Genomic DNA, 21664 nt, shown 5'->3' on the forward strand with positions numbered 1-21664 from the left:
TGGGGCATCCACAACCTCCTTGAGCAACCTGTTCAGTGTGTCGCCACCCTTTGAGTGAAAAACTTCCTCCTACAGCACAGCCAGCAGGCAGGCTGTGGCTCTGGGACAGGTTGTGCTTCACCTGGCAGTGGGCAGGAGGAGAGGGGCAGGGGAGCTTCCCTCTCCCATGCTGGATCACAGTGGCACCAAAGCAGTGGGCTTACAGTTTGTGCTTGACTTGCTCTGTGGGAAAGCAGCGGCCTGGCACCTCCTGCCAGCTCTAAGCACTTCCTTTAAACAAACAAAAAACCCACAGAAAACAAAACAACAAGGTTTGGTCGTTCGCTTTAGAGGCTGTGTTAAAGCTCCACCTGAAAGTGGTGGAACAAAACATCCATTCCAGACAGGAAAAGAGAAGAAAACATTAGGTATGGAGTTGCATTGTGAGAAACAAAGCCGAGCAGCGCAGCATCTGGAGAGATATCGAGGACAAAACCAAACATGGTAAGCGGGAGCAGAGACAAATGTCAGAGGAAAGGCCGGAAGACGGTGACTAAAGCACCAAGAGTGAAACTGTGTACACATGGAAACTGAGTCCAGGGTCCCACGTTTTCTTTGTTCTGGTTTTCCCTACCATTTCCAAGAAATCATGATGCTGTCAGATCCCTCTGTACCCAAGGGCCAGTTATGTTGGCACAAGCTGGTGGAATTGCATTGATTTTTGTCCCTTAAGAAGCAACAGTTTGAGATCTCACAGAATTGCCGGCGTTTAAAATAATGCCCTGAGAACCTCGTGAAAATAGCAGCTGGTGTCACTCTTCAACTGGGTCGTAATAAAAGCGAGGCAGAAGTAATTAAAAGCATCTCTGTTGTTTTTCTTCATAGCTGTGAAAACCCTCACTTTGGATGCAGCCATGCCGAAAACACGACCCAAGGAAAACACGTGCAAAACAGACACCGCTCTGACAGTACCTGTGAGCTTCCTAACTTGGCTTTCTCACCTCCCGGGGGAGCGGACTGATCTTCCACTGAAGTCAGGAGGTTTTGCAGTTTTAGTCTGTCGAGTGCATCCCTGCTGCAGCCCGCAAGCAGGCAGCCTGCTGTGAAGGCAACGCGGCCGGTTGAGAGGAGAAATACCGTCACCCCTGGAACCTCTGCTTCCCTCGCTGCTCTTTTTCCCCTCGCTGCCTTAATCTGGCTGAGGCCTCTTTTAGATGAAGGTGACACGGATGGATTGCTCATCTGGTAATGACTAAACCACGCTTGACCATTTTCACTCCATAGACCTCTCAAGCTGTCAGATTTTATAACCCGATTACTACAGACTTGGGTTAGATTCAGACAGATTGCCTACCAGTGAAAGGCTCAATATCCCATTATCAGATTTTTGAGCCAGCCATTCCTCTTCATTTAGTACATAATAGAAAGTGCCAGTAACGTCCTGTGGACTCAGGCTTTAAAATGAGTCTTAACTATGCAGAGCCGGAGCTGCTGTTACAGCGCAGAGAGCAGCAGGAGAAAGAACTCCACCCAACCACACGCAAGACGGTGATTTTAAAACGTTTTTTATTTAAATATTAAATAAAACACAGACTAATCATTTTGGTGTACATCTCTCCTTTTAACATAAGAAATAAAATGATTGTTCAGTCATGATAAAAAATAAACTATACATCTTAATTAAACCAATCACGTAGTGTCTTTAAATACCCTATTGCATTGCAGTCTGCAGAACAGCACTGTCAAGATATCTACCAAAAAATAATAATTAAAAAAAAAAACAACCCAAACTTCTTAAAATGACCTCTTTCTGCTCCGGCAACAAATCCAAAGAGGTTCTACAGCAATTGGAAAAGAAAAAAAAAATAAAATACTATGAAAGTAAAGTGCTCGTCGTTGCTTAGGACAGGAAACAAAAGAATCTGTGGCCTTTTGATCCACGGCATTTAAACAGAACAAACATCAAAGAGGAAAAAAATCTGTGTTTTCAGTCTGTGCGCTACCCCTTACGGAACTGAAGGCAGAGTCGCTGCTTTGTGAGGTGCTGGCTTCTTCTCGCCCTCCTCTCCAGCCATCTCCATGTCCTCTGCGTAGGGTCTTTGTTTTTTGTCACTGTTTGCTTGTTTTTAAATCACTACAATTTCAAGTGAGACTTTGGTGTTTTCTCTGCTGCAAGGCACCGCTCATTCGGAAATTCAACCCAAGCAATTGAAGCCTTCCAGAGCACGTAGCAGCAGTGGCGAGCTGGAGATGCACGGGTATAGACACACAGATACTACACACAGATAGAGGTTGTTTATGGAGAGCCATAGACAGAGCCACATGACATCTTCAGCCATTCCTACTCCCATCAATTAATCTGGTCAATCTTTGGCTTTTTTTTTTTTTAATTAAAAAAAAAAAAGAACAAAAACAGGTATCTATATTATTTGTAAATGTGTAATACTGCAGGTTGCACGAAGCCAAGGTTACTTGAAGGCACCCTGTGTCACACGAGGGAGATGGGTCCCTTGAAGCATTTAGACAAAATGCAGCTATTTCCTGAATGCAACTTCCAGCTGAACTGGCTCACTGTTTGCTCACCTGCTTCCAAAGCTGGAACGCCCTACCCTACTCGTTGCTGTAAGGGCACAGCCTGGGCTCCCCTTTACACCTAAGCACATCTTCTATTGACACCAACAGAAGTCGTGCTCTGCCCTGGGAGGGAGGTGGGCTTATACCAGAAACACAATAGAAGCATATTACAAAATATAAAAAATAACTAGTGTTCTATAGTTTTCTGCTTCCTATTTATATACATATACAGCATTAAAAACCATACAAAAAAAAAAAAACACCTACCTAATCCAAACCCTCATTTTGCTAATATGCTAAAAACAAACCAACCAAAAACAAACACCCAAAGATTGTGCTGTTTCACTCGCTTTTAATACAGTTTTGTTCAGAAATAGCTGTCCTCTGTTAGAGCAGAATTCTGTTCTAGCCTATTCCTTTTGTCTTTGTCAGTATATAATTATAACCTCAATATTGCACATTTCCCCAAGAGTCAGTTCTATTTGGACCCTGATAATGAAATGCATAAAAACATAATTAGCAGCGGAAATAACAACGTGCAGCGCTAAGAAATACCCTTCAGACAACTCTGTAGGCCATCTCCAGGAGGGCTTTTAAAAGGGAAATGCTTCCCATCACCCCACTGCTAATAAGGGTTCCCTCCTTGGTGCCTCTGCAGGAATACAAAAACAACTTAGCATTTATAAAAAGATACCTAAAGATTATTTAGACCAACAAAACACATGCATGTGTGCATGTGCTTACACACACACACACACACACACACACCACCCCTGCAGAAGACCAGACAGTCTGTAATTCAGATGCTGATATCAAAGGATGCATTTTCAAGAGATTGCTTGCTTCTGTGCTAATTAGAATGCTGTTTGGTTGTTGGCTTTTCTTTTTCCTAAAATAAAAGGTTTCCTAGCTGACATATCAAGCAGAAAGTTCACAGTTTTCACGTAAAGTATACATATGTGGGAGATGCGGAATGGGGATGTTGGTTCCTTTAAAACAAAATGAGTGTTAACAGGAGGAAAAAACCAAACACGAATGGCAATGCTTCCATTTTTGTCTTCTATGAATGCATAATGTTGCATGCCACTGGTTTTCTGTTTATTTTCTTTAAAAGAGGTAATCATCTTCACAAACCCATAAATGAATATTGTGAAAGAGGGAGGCTCTGGTCCCTTCTTTGAAAAGCCTCTCCCTGCTGTGTCACCACTACCGACAGCTGCTAATCTTGCATAACAGCAGAGCTGTATTGGTCTGACTTGAGTACAGTACCGAAGACTTCTTCCCCAACCACATCCCTCCCTGTCCCCACAAATGCCCCACCCATCTTCCCCATCATTATTTCTCCTTAAAAAAAAAAAAAAAATCAGTTTCTATTCATATTTGTTCAGTGCAAGAATAGTAGAAGCAAAAAGACATACATATTGCTTGTTTCAGTTCTGTAAAGTTGCTAGCTTTCGGAGCCAGACAGCCTCTTCACATACTTCAAAATTTATTGCTTCTGAGAGTCACTCATCCACACAACACCAGCCAGCCACGGACCTACGCGTGCCATGGGACAGTGGTGCAAGTTCTTTGCAAAAAGAGCAGCGTGAGCTGTAGCAGCCAGAGCTCTCATTTGACCAGGACGAACTTCCCTAGCTGGTTGGAAGTCAAGTCCTCCATCTCACAATCCCCATGCTGCAAAGTGACAGCATCATAGCTCGGAGACTGAGCAGAGAAGCTCTGTTGCTGAGAGAAGGTGGTGCCAACCGGAGAGACGTTGCTGCTGATATACAGGTGAGTGTCTAGGAGGTGAGCTGCTGAGGACACCGGTGACACGCTGACACCGAAGAAATGAGGTTGGAGCAGTTGGCTGTTGCCACCAAAGGCCAACTCAAATGAGTTCTCTCTTTGTAGCTCTGACAACAGAAGAGAATTGGATGCTTTGCAGGTACCTGCGCTATCAGATGGGGGGAGGCCATTTGTCGCAGATGTTTGAGATGTCTGGGGACAAGCTGGCTGGAGTAGCTGGTGATGCTGAAGCTGGAGCATTCTGAACAGAGTCCAAGGATGTAAGATGTTAGCTTGCGATACCAGAAAGGGTTCAAGTTGTCCTCCCTCCTCTCCTGCCCTTACCTTTACCCCTGATTCTAACTTTCCCCTTCGTTTCCTCCTCTCTGTCAAATCTCTCCCTACCCAGTCAGTACAATTAAAGTGACTGCCGTGCCAGATCAACATGTTTTCTCTCGGTTTTTTCCCCACACTGAAGCTGGAAACTACCACTAGAAAGTTATCTGGCCACAATTTGGGCAGCTAACACTAGCCGTTTTATAGACAACGTATGCACATAAACCGGATGCTCTATTTTCCATCTTGCTTCTATGGGAATGAAGAGGTGCCATCGCACGACATTTGAGGCCACTGGAACCGTGCCTCCTTTGTGGGCTGTAACTTTCCCAAATTACAAGGTCTCGTTTCCTTACCATGGGAAAATTACAGGAGGAGGCAGAGGAGGAAAGAAATCATTCCCAAAACTAACAAACGAAAACACAGCTTGCAATGGGGAGAAGTAGTGTTTTCCCCCACAGTACCAAACTGCTTCTCTGTCCAGTGACCTCCAAATACTTGGACATGGAGATTTTTAAGCGGAAACGCGTGTCCTGTGCTACACGTGCCAGTGCAGGAACCCACAAAGGAAGCTAAACAGCTTATCTGCTTCCACACAGCAAAGCTGAGAGGAAAGGAATCCCCAGTGACCAAGCTCCCCAACCCCTTTTGCTGCATTTACTCCTCCTTCTTTGCCCCTAATCAAAACAACCCCAAGGAATACAGGAAAACTCCTCCAGGTCAGCTTCTCACCTCTGCTGTTGTAGCACCTCTTCCAGGAGGTTTCTTCCCTCTCTGCTGCTCCCACTGCTGCTGTAGATGCAGGTGTTCGGCTGTGCGTGTTGGAAAGGGCTCATGGCACTCCTTGCTGCCCGAGATGAGGAGGACTGACACACCTGCCGAGCAAAGCCTTTGATTTTATTCAAGCCGAGAAACCCTTTGGCTCGAGCGTTCTTCCGCAGCTGCTGCCTAAAAGCCTTCAAGCCTGTGGGACACGAGGAGAAGAAATGCACTTTAATCCTTCTTAGCATTTGACTGAGAGCCTACTTTACAGATCAGCCTTTCTGGGCAGCTGCCTTCATTTACGTGAGCACTGCGCTAAAAGAAACCATGACCCTTCAGTCCACGTTTGCGTCTCTGCCTGACGGACAGAGTAAAATTGATGTGACGGAACAGGGTTTGGGACAGCTGCACCCTTGTTCAGATGGACACATACACAGCAAAGGACAAAGCTACTATAAAACACGATGAGCATCCCCTATTTTAGGAGGAGGGTGGAGCTTGCCATCCCACTCATAGCAGCAGAAACATGTTCATAGGCATGCTGAAGCAGTATGAGAGAGCCTCCCAACCTCAGCGCCCTCCTCAAGAACCACAAATACAGGAGACAGAATATCCAGGCGGCCTCAGCGTAACCCCAACACAGGCAAGAAAACTACCCTTTTTTGTGGCAACTGCAATATCCCAGTAATAAAGCAAGGAAGGAGTTACCTTGAGTTAATGAGGTATCAGATGCTCGTCTTCCTTCTTGGAAGCTGACAGGCAGGAGAGAAGCACCTCCCATGCAGCCCTGGACTTGTAACACCGGAGCGTCAGACTGGGAAGCTAGGAAGGCTGATGTCATCCTAGCTGTGGCTGGGCTCCCCGTCATTACTTGACCTGCCAAACAGCTGCTCAGGGCTACTGAGCTGTCATTTGAAGATGAAGTAAGGCAGCTGTCTGAACTAGTTCCCTCTGTGGGGCTTGCTGAGGAGGAAATGACTATACCTGCAGAGGGGAAGGAAGGACAGAAAGAGCATTCTCAAGATGAGTACAGGAAGGAACAAACGTGACATCAGAGCACTCTGCCCACCTACACTGGCACTAATAAGCAGCTGCAAGTCAGAGAGATGTCCAGCAACTTGTGCTGTCACACGGCCTGACTCCAGCACACAGTCACTGACACATAACCTACATTGGGCTTCTGCCCAACTGGCAGAGCTCTGCCAATAACTCTCAGACATACAATGTTTTTCAGCACAAAAGTTCCAACATAAGATTTTTGTTTTGTGAGCATTTTTGTTTGCTTGTTTAGTTCAAGGAGTCTGGATGTGTACCCAATACAGTTAGCAATGACTTTTTTTTTAAGTCAAGCAAGCACACCATTCACACACTAAAAGAGCAGAAACAAACAGGGAAGAGTTATGTCCTGCTTGTGAGAATGCTCCCTCTGAAAAGATCTAGATGAAATATAACAGTACAGGGTCTCTTCCTGAAGGGCCATGCTTATTTATGGGAAGTCAGAACTAAAGGGGGCAGAGTAGAGACCTCTTCTCTGGGTTTTCCTACTTTAGTCAAGTTAAAAAAAAATCAGCACACATCCTCAGGTATTTTTCTGCTATGACACACCTTCTCCATCATTTTCCTCTAACTAAGGACAACCTTCATTGCTCCCAGACTTACATGGGGGGGCATGCTGATAGAAGTGAGTAGTGACTTCAGCCAGCGTGTGCCTCCGGCTGGTGTTGCTAGGGATGCGGATGGGGTGGTCGTACGCCTTAATTTCATCTTCCAGCTCCTTCTCTTGCCTTACTTCTTCACTGATGGTGGTCTCCAGAAGGCTGCTGGGGGAGATGGAGCGATTCCGAAAGAGCCCGTTGAAGTTGGGATCCACAGGAAAAAACACAGGCTGCAAAACATGTCAGTTCACAGACTTATTTCTGTGCTACGTTTTAATGCTCTTCATAGCCCTGTGGCATGTCCTCAGTAGGTGTACTGTTTGAGAGGCCATTACAACACCATGCCCAAATGCCAAACAAAAGATTCAAGGGAGAGAACAACTGTCACAACCTCTGTCTTTTTTAGATCAACAGAACAGTTTAAAAATAAACAAAAAAAACCCCCACAACAACAAAACGGACACAGTTACACACAGTTTAGCTTAAAACACACACCTGTAATGGATTATTCATGTCACAGTCCATTTCTGCCTGCAAAGACGGTTGAATCAGACTCTGAGGTTGCTGGTAAAGCAGAGATGATCGTAGGGTTTCACTAGTGAGACTGTCCTGAGGCATCTGAAGGCAGAGAGAGATGCACAGAAGCCATCACATATACTGCTGTTCCATGCGATTCTTCAAATATCGTAGGCTCAAGGAATTTCAGAGACACCTTCTGTGCAAGCCTTCTCCGTGCACTTTCTATCAAAATTAACAAAGCTACTCTTTCAATGCCAACACAAACACAAAGTACTTCTCCTAAGTCAGACTATAAAACTGCAAGGACAATTTGAAAAGGCACCAGAGCATGCTTACAAGGGAGTAGTGGTTAGGAAAAGTCAGAAGAAACATACAAACTCAATCATGGAGTATTTCTGAGGATCCTACAGGGCGTATAACAAAAGGGGAACTGATCCATGCCTGAGAAGGCAAATTGCCACAAGAAGCCTCATTACTGACTTGTACCAGAGGCAAACTATTCTCTGGATCATGATCTACAGACAGTTAGTACTCAATCAATCAGCATCCTGCTGAAGAATAGCAGCCTGTCCTATCAAAGGACACAATTGGTTCTCAGAAGCCTCAAAGCTGCAATCTTATTTTCCCATAGAAAGCAACAGAAAAGAGAGCCCGCAGATACACCCTCCCAGGTAAATAATGCCCTTCCTTACCTCAGCATTGCTGATCTCAGAGCTCCTCGGCCTTTGCTGACGGCCAGTTGCAGGACGACTCGATAGCTGGCTGCTTCGATACTCCTTGAGGCGCTCCAGGAGCAGGTAATAAATGGCAGCAAAGTGGTTGTAGCTGCTGTTCTGTAGAGACTACAAGACAAAGAACCCCACAGTTACACCTAACTCAAGATACACAGCCACAGCTCGTTATTAAGACTTTGTAATTGCGTACTCAAGAGACAAGTAGAAACCCAGAAGGGCAGTGAAGATTTTACTACACTGTGAAACTGCACCAAGGCTAGTCACTGAACAATATACATAACTGCACCACTGGCATTCTGGTAGTCACTGAAAACACATGGAAAGGACAAGCACTTCTCACCTCAACAGTTCTCTGCCTGTCAATGCCAAGCGTTTGCATGATCCCAAGGACCTGCTCATTGTAGTCACCCAGGTTGGAGTTATAGTTTTGCATGGAGAAGGACAAAGACTGTTGCTGTCGAAGAGATGGGTCAGCTTGCATCCACTTGTGCTGCTTTATTTGGGAAATGGTTATTCGCTTTGTTGGGTCTACGACTAACATCCGCCGGATTAGTGTTTCACAGTCTAGATGACAAAGATAAACTCATGAGCAAGGGGTAAAAATGACAGTTCAGCCCCAGGCACTTGCTAAGAAACTTTCCTCCTACCAGCATTTGATGTCTATGAAAACAGGAATTAAAAGCTTTCTGAGAAGCTGATGCATAGTCTGACTGCTAAATATTCAAACCAGCACAAGAGAGGTATGTATTTCATAAAAGCAACGTGTCATTGAGCAAAATGATGCTCTGTGGCTAAAAGCAGGCTTCAGATTGCCCTCTACCTTGCAAGGGGGCTAATTCTGAGTGGATGTAGGTTTAACTATGGTATATCCACTTGAAATAGGTTAGGATTTACTAAGAACTACCGTACATAGTGAAATATGAACTCCCTGTCCAAGCATACTGCTTATTTGTTTACAACCAGGTAATCAAAGCCGTTCACAGCTAAAACAGATAAAGATCAGACTTTAAAAGATATTACTCCATTGAAGAGAGGCATATTCATTTGTTTTCAAATCCTAATGGGAGAGAGCTGGTAATACCTCTCAGCTTCTTTTTCTCACCAGACTGCCCAAGTGCAAGCATTCAAGAAACAGTGCTAAGCTTCACTATTCCTGCTCTCCTTGGCAGCAAAGCAACACTGAAACGTACCCCTTCTGCGTAGTTTGAATATCTCAGAACTACACCCACTTCAGCATTGCAGGTTAGTCTCATTAAAAGCTTGTTTTCTCTCTTTTGTGAGTGATTTGTTTCTAAAGCTAGGGTTTCAGTTTTTGTAATCTAAAGCAACACTCTTAAGAAATGAAATAATAGCCTTTTAGATACATCATAAAGTAGACCTCAGGAAAAGAAAACATCTACAATCAGCCCCTGAACTTAAGTGCTGCCCTACAGAAATTACTGGATGCATAAAGACAAGGTGATCGCCAGCTGCAAAACCAGCCCCATCTGGTCACTGCCTCAAGAAAGAATAGGACAACTATCCCTTTACTCTCAGTTCCTTTTCCTAACATTAAGAATCTGAAAACAAAGTACCTTCAGACATGAAGTATGGGATGCGGAACCGCCCCTCCAGCACTCTTTGCCTCAGAGTTGGTAGATTGGGTCCATCAAAAGGCAGAGAACCACAGACAAGGACATAGAGCACCACTCCAAGGCTCTGTCAACAGAGAACAGCACAGTGTATGAATGATGCCAGTAGAAACAACGGTTTTCAAAGCTCACAGTCCATAACGAAGCGTGAAACGGAATTCCAAAGGAATATCACACTCACCCATATATCAAGGTGAGGTCCTTCATACTCCTTGCCTTCAAAAACTTCTGGAGCTGCATAAGGTGGGCTTCCACACCAAGTGGAGAGTGGCTCTCCTGACTTGTAGAAGTTTCCAAAGCCAAAGTCTGGAAGGAAGGTAGAAGTCTGCTGTAAGACATCACTCAGCCACATGCAAACTGTTTAAAAGTAGCAGAAAACAGAGGGAAGGGAGCAGGTGTGTTGCTTTGTTCTCTGCATACTCATTTGAGCTATTCCTCTTTTGTCCAGAGGATATATTAAGAGAAATATCAGTAACTTTAACTTTCAGTTACTCCAAATACATTTATGAGATTTGACCACGTGCCCAACGCCATTTATAGAGTAACCGGGCATTTCTCATTACCTGCTAACTTGATATTCATGTTAGCATCTAGCAGAAGGTTCTCTGTTTTGAGATCCCTGTGCACTATGTGGTGGCTGTGACAGTATTCCACTGCTGAAAGAATCTGCCAGAACTTCTTCCGCGCTTCGCTTTCGCTCAAATGCCCATTGGAGGTCAGATGATCTGCAAGACAAAATAAAAGAGGCACAAGACTTAGAAATACCTGGAAAATGACTTTGTAGTCTTCCGGATGCAGCACTCGCTGTTTGACAGCTGACAATAGCGGCTCTGGGTTTTTAATCTGAACAGATATTACTCAGGAATGACAACAATGTGGCCAGGAGCTCTAAATCTAAAGAACTGTGAGGTGCTGCTGTGAGAACTTACCAAACATTTCTCCATTCTTAGCGAACTCAGTAACAATGTAAAGCATATCCTTTGTCTCCATAACCTGCCAAGACACAAGAGAGGACACGCTTGAAGAAACACAGACCTCTATAGTTACTTTCATTTCCCTAAATGTATTCTCAAATATAGCGGGTCATTTATTTATTTGCCACAGTAGCTGGCAGTAAAGACACCTAATTTTGCATTGCACTGTTTTTTTATCCTGAGCAAACTGGTAATGAAAAAGATAACAAATCAATGCTTCTGTGCCTACAACATACAATGGCTTTCCATGGTATTGTTCTTCTTACCGTTACTATGCCAAGTAATCTCCGTGAGATAATTGATGAGCATTTCATGATTTTATATACTTCCCCGAATTCCCTTCTTGGTTAAAATATGCATATACAGTTTTCCAACTCATACTTGGACATACTTGGAACGCACAAGGGCACAAAGCTCACTTAAAGCCATCTTTGTTTCACAACTAGCATGCACTCAGATCAGGAGATACCTGCAACTCGGACAATCAACAAGTGTTACCAAACACCCCGCTCCCATTTGGTGCCGGCTAGGGGCACAGCAAGCCTCCCATGCGAGCAAAAACAGGTTGTTGGTGGTGTTACTGCAGTGTTTGAAGCACATCAACAGCTGTCACTGGGCCGTTCAGCAATCACTTCCCAACCTCGTGCAAAATAGTAATCATCAGAGGAAGTTGACATCTTTGGAGCTTTTGGGGATTCATCTTCACGTACTACATCACATCTCTTAAATGTGACATTGCAGCTTTCAAAATACCACCTTTCCCTGGGATAGGACTCAAAGGGAAGCGGTATTTGGTTTGGGAGGCAGGAGGCTCGCAACATATTAACAACCAAACAAGCGTTCAATGCTACTTCAAAGGCTGCAATTTCCAGCTTCCTACCACATAACCTTTTTTGGAGACTCTTGTCCTTCCCCGCTCCGAGTACACACAGACACAAAATGAAAACAAACAAGAAGGCAGCAAAGGAAGAGAGGTTCCCAGTTTAAAAAGCCGAAGGAAAGTGTTCTGGGAAAGGTGCCAGCTGGATGAAATTAAGACGCTGCGCTGAAACTAAAACAATGATGAAATAATACAAGAACACACACCCTACGTCGGTATGTCATCTAATTCCATCCCTGCTTCTCAGCCTCCACCAAACAGGTAAAGCATCAGTTACGGCAGCAAAGAGAAGAAAACTTTGCTGAAAAGAAATTATGGTCCACTACCGACGTCATTTGCTCAATCAAGTGAAGTGCTTCAACGAGATGGAATTTAACCTGCTTTTCTAACAGCTTCCAAACAGTGTTTTCACCCACATCATTCCACCGAACTGAAATCAGCAGAACTGTTAGAACGGTTCGGTATATCCTATGGGCAGCAACGACGTCAGACGCTAATGCAAAAATCACTGTCGTTAGGATGCTTTAATACCATAAATACGAAAGCAGCTCACGCGTGTCAAGGCATTGAAAAACAATGCCTTGCCTAAACACCTGCTCTACTGGCTCCTCAGCCTCACACGTTTCAAAACAGGGGAACGTCAATTAAGCCAACCAACCCAACGGTAAGATAGCAGCTTGACAGCCGGGTGCACGACAGCGCACAGAATTACAGACCCGCCGCTTCGTTTCTTAATCCGTTCCTCTCCCCCCCTCTGTCCTTCTGGCCAGGTCCAGACAGACCGTGATACCTCGTCTCCTTAAATCCGCATGGCGCTGTTTAAGATGATTAAGGGGAACATACACCAAATGCTAATTGGATCGAATAGCCCGCATCTGCAAGGCTGCCCTCGCTCACCAGACAGCTGCCACCCTGCACTTGTGCAGCAACTTACTTCTGCTGTTCTCACCCCCTTAAAAAGGCAAAAGCAAAAGCGCTGCAACGGAACGAACCCAAATCAAAGCTCACACCTTGAAACTCCGCAAAGGAAAAGAGCTTTTAAACTTATCTTCGAAACGGGTCATTTCCTCACACGTTCTATGATATCCATACTTCCAAGTTGTTTTTTTCTTTTTGATTGAGTTTATCCGTTGCTGAACTTGCTTTCTAACTTACGACAAGCCCATTTTGTGCCCGCTACTCTGCCGTCCTAAGAGAGTTTAAGTCCTCTCATATCAAAAGCACGCGAGAAGTCCCAGCCTTCCAAACACAAAGCAGAGGGGCTCGGAAGGCAACTTAACTCTACAAGCTGGGACAGTCCGTTCCTTGATCTGACACCAAACTTCAGTCTTTTTTCACTGCTGTGTCAAGAAGCTGACAAGTGCAATGATGACTTTAAACAACCAAAACCCCCACTTCAAATGCACCGGAGCCTCCAAAACCTCTTTCAGCTCACATTCTCCCTACAATGACTTCGTGCAAACCCAAACGCAAGAGGACAGGCATATCTCATCCGCATGCCGTGCTTCAAAGCTGACCTCTTACCTGATACAGCTTGATAATGTGGGGGTGATTCAAAAGCTTCATGATCTGCACTTCTCTGTAAATCTTCTCCAGATTGCTCGGGTCTAACCTCGTTTTGTCTATTATTTTTATGGCAACCTGCAGATTAAAAAATAAAATAACCATCGTCATCACGTCAAACAACCGCTGGCATTACAAGATGGGTACGCATATTAGGGGATGGGGAAGGGGGGGGGGGAGAGCGCAGCACCAAACCGCCACACGCCAAACCACGCACGGGCTCCCAGAGCGCAGTAAGGTGGACTTTCGATACAGCCCGGCCAAAGCCGACGGCGTTTTCCCGAGCTGCTCCGACCGCACGCAGCACAGCCAACAGAACCGCCGGACGGGATTCGGTAAATCTTTTAATCCAGAGAAAAACGAGTTCTCCTAAGGGAGCGTTTTGTTCTAGGAGAGGGCGACTGGGACACGCGGCGCGCGCGGCTGCCTCACGGCCGCGGGGAAACCGCCCGCGAACGAACGCGGCGAGTTCTTTGTCCCTCCAGCGAAGCAACGGGACGGGGTGGTCCCGCGGGGAGCCGACGGGGGCTCCGCCACCCTCGCGGGTCCCTCCTGACACGCGCGAAGACTTCAGGGGCTGCCGAGGTCCCGCCGCTGGGACTCGCGGAGCGGGAGGCGCTCGGCAGCGCTCCGCGAACGACGGCTCCGCTTTAATTCCCCGCCACCTCCGCGGGGAAAGAGAGAGAGAAGCCCTCCGGCTCGGCCCCGTACCCACCTGCGTCTTGGTCACCCTGTGGCGGGCCAGCTTCACCACGGCGAAGTTGCCTTTCCCCAAGGTCCTCTCGATATCGTAGAAGCCGACCCGCAGGGGCCGGGGCTGGGCCGCGCTGGGAGCCGGCACGGAGGCGTACTCTGACATGATCACCATGGTTCAGGCGGGCGGCGGGCGAAGGGCACCGCGCCGCGACTCACGACGGCGGCGGCAGCATCGGCGCTGCCCCCGGGCGCTCGCACCTCGCGCGGGGACGGCGCGGCGCGGCGCGGCCCGGCAGATACCCCGGAGCCCAGCTCTAACCCTTCTTCGGCCTCGGGCGGCCGCTCCGCAACCGCCTCTCCCTTCTACCTGGCGGGCTCTCTGCCGCCGCCGCGGCGCTGGTGGCGGGCTGCGAGTGAGTGAGTGAGCGAGCGAGTGAAGGAGGGAGGGAGGGGGAGAGGGAGGGAGCGTGCGCCGGGGGGCGGGCGGGCGGGAGCACGCGGGATGTCCCCCCGCCCCTCCGCCCCTCTCTCCGCCGCGCGCGGCCCCGCCCACCGCCGAAAGCCGAGAGCGGGGCCCATTGACGTCACTTTGACGCCAGAGAGACGCGCGCCCAGGCGCGAGGCTGAAGGAGAGCGAGACACCGCGCCGTTGCCAGGGAACGGGCGGCGCTGACGCGCGCGCTGATGGAGCCGTCGCCCCGGCGACGGGGGGGCGGTGACGTCAGGGCGGAGGGACGGAGGGAGGGGGCGCCTGGGTCTCCCGCACCCCTTCCCCGTCCCCGCCCGGGGGGCTCTCTGCCGTCACGTGACGCCCTCCCGTCTCCCGTCGGGGTCGCCCCCTGCCGGCGCGCGCGCCTCGGCGCCCGTTAACCGCCTCCCCTCGGCGCCTCCCCTCCGCGCCCGCGACGCCGTGCCCGGAGCTCGGCGGAGGCGGCGCCCCGGCTGAGGACTGGCGGGGCTGCCGTCCGCCGCTCTCCGGGAAGACGGTCCCGCGGATCTCCCGGCTGGGCACCACCAGCACGGAGGACGAAATGAAACGGAGAGCCCGTCCGCCTGCGGTCCTCTGGCGGATCGTCGGCACGGGCTGCCCAGGGAGGCGGTGGAGTCACCGTCCCTGGTGGTGGAGGGTAGATGTGGCGCTGAGGGACTGGCTTAGAGCGCTCGCAGGCGTGGGCCGGCACTTGGACTGGGTGGTCTTCAAGGTCTCCCCAGATGTAATGATTGTGTGGTCTGAATACACCTGCAGGGCTGCTATCTAGGAGGAAAACTTGGGAAGTGATTTCTTCACGCTGAGGCTGTTTGGGGTTAAAACTGGACATCTCAAGGTCCATTGGCAGACACTGAGTGGCGGATGCACTTGGGTCGAGCAAGTAGATGTTCTCTCTGCACACACACAGTTGACCAAAGTTTGTACGCTTGGGCTCAAATTCCAGGTTCACCCTGAAAATGAGGCTTGAATGGTGCCTGCCTGATCAACGGATGTTGCTAACATCTGCTATTCAACTTGATCTTCGTTAGAGTCAGCCTAGGCTGTTCTTAGAGGAGTGCTCCAGCTGGTGACTGGGTCCATGCTGTCTCCTCTGCACTTCAGCCTGGTGCAATCACTAAGGGCTCCCCGTGCCACTTGGACTTGCTGATCTTGGGGGTCTTCTCTGACCTTCATGGTTCTATGACTGTGAGCAGGCACAGTGGTGATGGGTCGACAGTTGGACTAGATGATCTTAGAGGTCTTTTCCAACCTTAGTGAATCTGTGATTCTGTGGTCTCCTGGCCAGAATATAGTTTGTCTTAGTCCGAAGTCTTTGTCTGATCACTACCCTCAATGGCATACAGGACAGGTATGCTGGTTTTCTATCCAGAGGCAACTGGATCTGTCAGGCTCCTTGAAATAAAGAGATGCACAGCATGGCTGCAATCAACATGATGGTTTTCACCTCTAGCCGATGGTTTCCTGGCGACTCATGATGAGAGATGGAGAGCTGATGGCTCTCCACTCCATGAGTGATAGTGATGTATAGAGAGCTCAAGAGGGACCCACCTGGGGGACAAAAATAAACTTACTGTCAGGTTTTATTTGTGGGTTGTTTTTTTTTTTAATTTACACTCTGAAAATCCAATGAGAAAAATGTGGTGGTTTATCTAAGTCAAATTATGTGATACATGAGCTGCGTGTCGTAAACATCCATGGGAGAGATCCAGCAGGACGTTTCAGTGAAGCAAACAGGATTTTGTCTGCTTCTCTTGTCTAATGAATTATGTATATATATGCAGCACCAGTGAGGAAGCACCTCAAGTATTGTTTTCAGTTTGGGGCCCCTCACTAGAAGAAAGACACCGAGGCCCTGCAGTGTGTCCAGAGGAGGTCAATGAAGCTGTGAGGGGTCTGGAGCACAGGTCTGATGGGGAGTGGCTGAGGGAACTGGGATTGTTCAGCCTGGAGAAGAGGAGGCTCAGGGGAGACCTCATTGCTCTCTACAACCACCTGAAAGGAGGTTGTGGCGAGGTGGGAGATGGCCTCTCCTCTCAGGTAACACTGTCAGGATGAGAGGGAATGGCCTCAAGTTGCACCAAGGGAAGTTTAAGTTTGGATATTAGGAATAATTGTTTCTCAGAAGGAGTGGTGAGGCAGTGGCACAGGCTGCCCAGGGAAGTGGTGGAGTCACCATCCCTGGAGGTGTTCAAGAACTGTGTGGATGTGGCACTGACGGACATGGTTAGCAGGCAAGGTGGTTTCCAAGATTTATGATTCTATGATTCTATATATACTGCTTTCATTACCTGAAGTAACCTGGGTGCTAGCCCTTTGAGAGGCCAGTTGTGCTGCAGGCTCCTTCACCTATAAACATGGAGACGTAACACCTGAGCACCTGCAGGGCTTGAAATGGAGGTTGGAGAGAGCTGTGGCTTGCAGAGCTGGTGTCCAGCAGGCTGAGGAAGGAGCTGCTCACATGAAGGCAGTAGTATGACCCAGGCAGTCACAGGGCTGCTGTGCCGTTCTGTGGAGGGGGGAATAGCATAGAACAGGCTACTGCAACATTAAATTAGCACTTACGTGGTGCTTGGTATAACTCACATGAAAAGCTGACTTATTATTATTATTATTAAGCTAACAGTGTATTCTCCATGGAGCTCATGAAGAGGAGGTGACGCACAAACAGCATATATAGTAGCAACTGCATGTGAACAGTGCCCCAGGAGTTATAAAGAAAAAATTACCTTAATAATGGTTCCTCTGCTGTGGTGGGATTTTCCTCCCTTTAATTATAGTTGCTGTTTTCATTTCAAATTGATTAAGTGTTTTAGTCTGGCAAATAGAACCAGTCTTTTTAGAAAGAACACCCAAGAAGGACAGCCCCAGGTGGGAAAGTAACATTTTTATTTCTTTTTAAAAGACTCGTGATTTTTTTTCTTCCCAAATGGGAAGAAGTGACCGGGGATTTGGTGCTCTAAGGAGAAGCAATCACCTGTGCCTTGGGACGGCCTGGAGACGGTAACGCTGCATCAGAGGGTTACACTGAAGAGAATCCAGGATTTTAATTACCTGCATTAGATGAAAGAGGCAAGACAAATGGGGAATTGTTGCTGTCTGCAGAAGGTATTTAAGCACATCTGTAGTCCCTAGCCCAGAGGATGGGGTACACAGAGCTTCTGCAGTGGAATGGGGTACATATGGTTTTCAAGAGTAATCATGCTGATGTCTGATTCATTGAGAAATAAGGACCTCCTGCATCTATCGCTCTCAGCAGCCTTTCAGTATTTAACTTCTATTTTCATGCATAAGGATCACGACAGCTTCCATTGGTGCTGCTCAGAAGTTGCACAATTTTGGTAGCATCGTAATTAAGCTGTTTTTCTTTCTCTTTTGCTATGAATCGATACCGTCTGGGCATTATGAACCTCTTACGTGAGCCCATTTTACCATCCTAGAGGCGTTTGTGCAAGGAAAGGTGATGCTTTTGCAGTGCCTCCTTTAACACTTCTGCTGCCCTCTGGTGTTTTGGATATCCTGAGTGAGGAATCACTTCTCAGAAACATCCATGGTCGGCAGAGGTATAATTACGGGGCTGGCTTGTATGTAAAGGAGGGTAGGAAAACAAGGAAAGTGGAGAGGCACTTCCCAAAGTGTCTCCACAAGGATGTTCCTCTGAGTTCCCAAGAAATGGGAGAGTCCGGGAGGACACAGCTGCTAAGTTTTTCCATTGCAGTAGTCCTGTGCTCCCTCACTAAGGGTGGCATGGTCTACGGATGGGAATATGTAAGACTTCCAGAACTCATCTCATAGATATTTCCAGCAATTCAGCTTTTAGTCATTTCACTCAGCATTTTCTATCAGTTTCCAAACAGACAACAATAGAAACTTTCTTTGCTTGAGGGAAAAAAAAAAAAAAAACAAATGAGAAACGAAAGCAATCCTTTCTGCCTATATCACCCCCCCCAGTTACAGTTAGGCTGTTTTACCATCATAGGATTGCTGGGGTGCTGCTTGCAGGATAGCTGCATTTTTTCTTTTCTTTTTTTTTTTTTCCTTTTCAGAAAGCACCAGTTGATTATGTTGAAAATCTGATTTCTTGGGCTATTTTCAGTGTCCTGTCGTTTATGCGGTGTCATTGAGTAGAACCTTGCGGAAGTCAACAGAGTTGCTCCTGGTAACATCAGTGCGAATCTGGCCTAGAAAAACACAAAATGGAAGGTGCCAAATTCCAGGCAGTATAGTCACATTGGAAGTAAAGGAGATGACGTAATCAACTAGAATGTTTGTAGGCTTGCTTTAAAGACAAAAGCGTTATCTTAGGAGGGGAAAAATAAGCATAAATATTTCTAATACGACTTCAAAGTGTCTTTGAATTCGGAAAAAAACTGTGGCTGCAGCCGCAATTGTAGCAAAAACACTCTTGACTTTTCAAGCTAGAATATCCTTACTGAGGCAACGCAATAGCATCCAGAAATATATTTCAGACTGCTTGAATGTCTTTGGTCACAGTGTTGCATCACAGTTGCATAATTACCACCACAACAACGAGCTTTTGTCATTCATGTTTATGACATTGCATTATTAATCAGGCATATTAGTGACCTAATACATTGAGCTTGTCTTGCAGAGCAAAGGTATGTAGGACTCCTCTTCACCCATCATCCTCACCTAGGGCCATAAAACAGCTTTTTAAACGATTGGCACCAGGTACGTAGGGTTCTTTCCCAGAAATAAAGCTCTACAAAATCCACCAGTAATACCAAGGGAAGTACAAACACAGGACAAACAAGACAGTTGATGCCCTTGAGATTGTCTTTTATCGTCACCGGTTCCCTTCTGTGTTTGTGGTGCTGATAGCGCTCCACTGTGTTGGGGCACATGAACCTCACTGATGACTGGCTGCAAACAAATGAGACAGTTATGAAAAAAGAGAAGTGGGCCAGGTTATTTCCATTGCCCAGGATAAATAAAATGCAAAAACGAAACAATCAACGTTGTGTTCAACTTCGTATAGTTACTTATGAATTAGGGTTTTTTTCTGTTGTTTAAGCTTAATGATCAGAAGCGGTAACTCCTGCAAGTGAACATGCGCCTTGTAATCTAATCACGCCCAATTAAGTTGAGCTGGAAGTCATTTTATAGTATGTGGGCTGTTCTTCAGGGATAGTGAACATCCACCATTTCTGCTGATTTTAATGGAAGCTGTTATTGCTCAGCATCTCTGAAAATGCATCTGCATCTCCTGCAAGGTAAAGCATGCATTCTGCCCAAGGCTGGTGACATACATTTGTGTGTCCTGAGCCCAGGAAAACTGCTTTAACTGCAGAACCATCCTGCACTCTCTAATTGAGTCACTGATGTTAATTTACAGCTGGTGCACGCAAAGCTGCATACATGCCAAGTGTCGTACAGTGTGTGCAGCAGACAGCTGTTGCATGTTGGTCTTCACATCAGGCTGGCCTTTCTGCAAGATTAACACCTGCACTTTAATGTCAGTCCCCCACTTCCCAGTGGAACGTGGGCAGGCAGGCTAGTCAGATGTAGTCAGCTCGCCTTCTGCTGCTCTTGGGTTATGCCATTTACCAGCAGCTTCTGTTGGGAACATGTCCTACTCCTAACTGCTCCCTGAAACGCCATAGACACAGTATTGTATCATGTATTGTTTTGTTTTTGAGGGATTTTTAGGCCCCACCTGACAGAGAAGCTTAGCAGTATGAGATCTGCCAGAAACTGCTGACTCCACAGCCAAAGCCAAACAGTGAGATCGTTTTTCACATAGCAAAAAAAAAAAAAAAAAAAAGCCCTGCTGGGACAAGCCACAGTGGCTGCCCCACATAGGTCCCTAACTGTCATACAGGAGTCAGAAGGCTTGGTCACCCCATCATCTGTGACCAGTGGTTTCACCACCCTGGGGCACCCCAACATGAGGTAGGGCTCTCAGTGGGAGCTCCACATTCAAGCTCCAAATAAGACCCCAAACTGTTGAGGCCAAGCTCTCTTGTGCCCGTCTTCCCACGTTTTGCCTGGAATCTTTCCTTTTTGGCATCCGTACACATAGGTAGGGACAACTCTGCAGGCCTGATGGACATGGTGGGAAGCCAGGCCCCCCATTCAGCTAGTTTGGGAACCCTCCTATAAGCAGGCCAGAGGACTGAAGACCATTTCCTGTGGCTTTATGGTTGCTGGGGCTGCCACAATGTTTTTCTGCTCAGGCAAGGCCTGCCAGTTATTCTCCAGGCGGTGCGGATGCCCTCACTGGGGACTGGATGGACACTGCACAGGCAGGAAGGTAACTCAGCCTCGTTCCTTGGGGCTGACTTTCACCAGCATCCTATTGCTTTTTACAGCTGTGGCATTGGATGCAACGGTGCCCCGGCAGTGCAGCTGTGGGTGATGTTGACACGCGCCCAAAAGGAAGCAGCTTGAGACAATGGGATTCGTTGCACACGTGTTTTGTTTATAGCCACCCATGTTTGTTGTGCTGGAAATAGTGACCCAAAAGTAATGGTTTCTATGTCCTCTCGCTCCATCCTCTGCTCTCCTCACTTGTGTGTGACTCATGCAGAAACCTACATACCCTTCCCAAGGGATAACATGAATGACAGCCCCCTCACATTTCCTCCATATTCATGCAACAGCTCCTGAGATCCATTGCGCTCATGCTGCAGTCTGAAGTGGAAAGGAAATCGCTTTCCTGATGTCCCACGTAATTGCTTTATCTGCTTGTGGCTGGCTGTACGTCTGCCCAGCAAGGGGCTACGCTCTGCCTCTTTTGAAGAGGGTATTAGCAGCATTTGTCCACCACGTGCAGAAAAATCAAGGGCTTCTCCCCTCTCCCTTCCCCCCTCTACTTTGCTTGCTCTGAAAGAAAACAGAAACAAAATCAAAGTCGCCGCTGCCGCACTGTGCCTGTGGTACACTTCTCCCAGGGGGAAAACCTGATATATCCACCTATTGTCTGAGCCACTACTGAGAGACCTTAGTGAATGAGCAAGTTACGATAACAGGTATCCTTCCGTAGAGATTAATGCGATATTTGCGTCCGATATTTCCTGCCATACAGCACAGATTGTTTGTGCTGATGGACAAGTGAGAAACACGACTTTCCAGAGGGGGGAG

The 21664-nt window shown here is 47.3% G+C and overlaps 1 protein-coding gene across 2 annotated transcripts; it reads right to left on the reverse strand.

Annotated features, from left to right (window-relative positions):
• Window positions 1–1527: 1527 nt before the first annotated feature.
• On the reverse strand, window positions 1528–14492 carry SIK1 (salt inducible kinase 1). Of its 2 annotated transcripts, none has more exons than NM_204682.2 (13): window positions 14093–14492; window positions 13339–13455; window positions 10890–10953; window positions 10524–10685; window positions 10142–10266; window positions 9904–10027; window positions 8670–8893; window positions 8288–8437; window positions 7572–7694; window positions 7081–7306; window positions 6130–6405; window positions 5392–5623; window positions 1528–4585 (listed from the first exon to the last, which is right to left on the reverse strand). In NM_204682.2, the coding sequence occupies exons 1-13, from the start codon at window positions 14243–14245 to the stop codon at window positions 4165–4167; spliced, it is 2397 nt and encodes a 798-aa protein (NP_990013.2). In that variant the 5' UTR covers window positions 14246–14492; the 3' UTR covers window positions 1528–4164. The 2 variants fall into 2 exon arrangements, with proteins under 2 accessions (NP_990013.2, XP_046759061.1); XM_046903105.1 differs by having other exon boundaries at window positions 13595–14260.
• Between the last annotated feature and the right edge of the window lie 7172 nt (window positions 14493–21664).

Source organism: Gallus gallus, chromosome 1 (genome assembly GCF_016699485.2).
Source record: "Gallus gallus isolate bGalGal1 chromosome 1, bGalGal1.mat.broiler.GRCg7b, whole genome shotgun sequence".
NCBI lineage: Eukaryota > Metazoa > Chordata > Aves > Galliformes > Phasianidae > Gallus > Gallus gallus.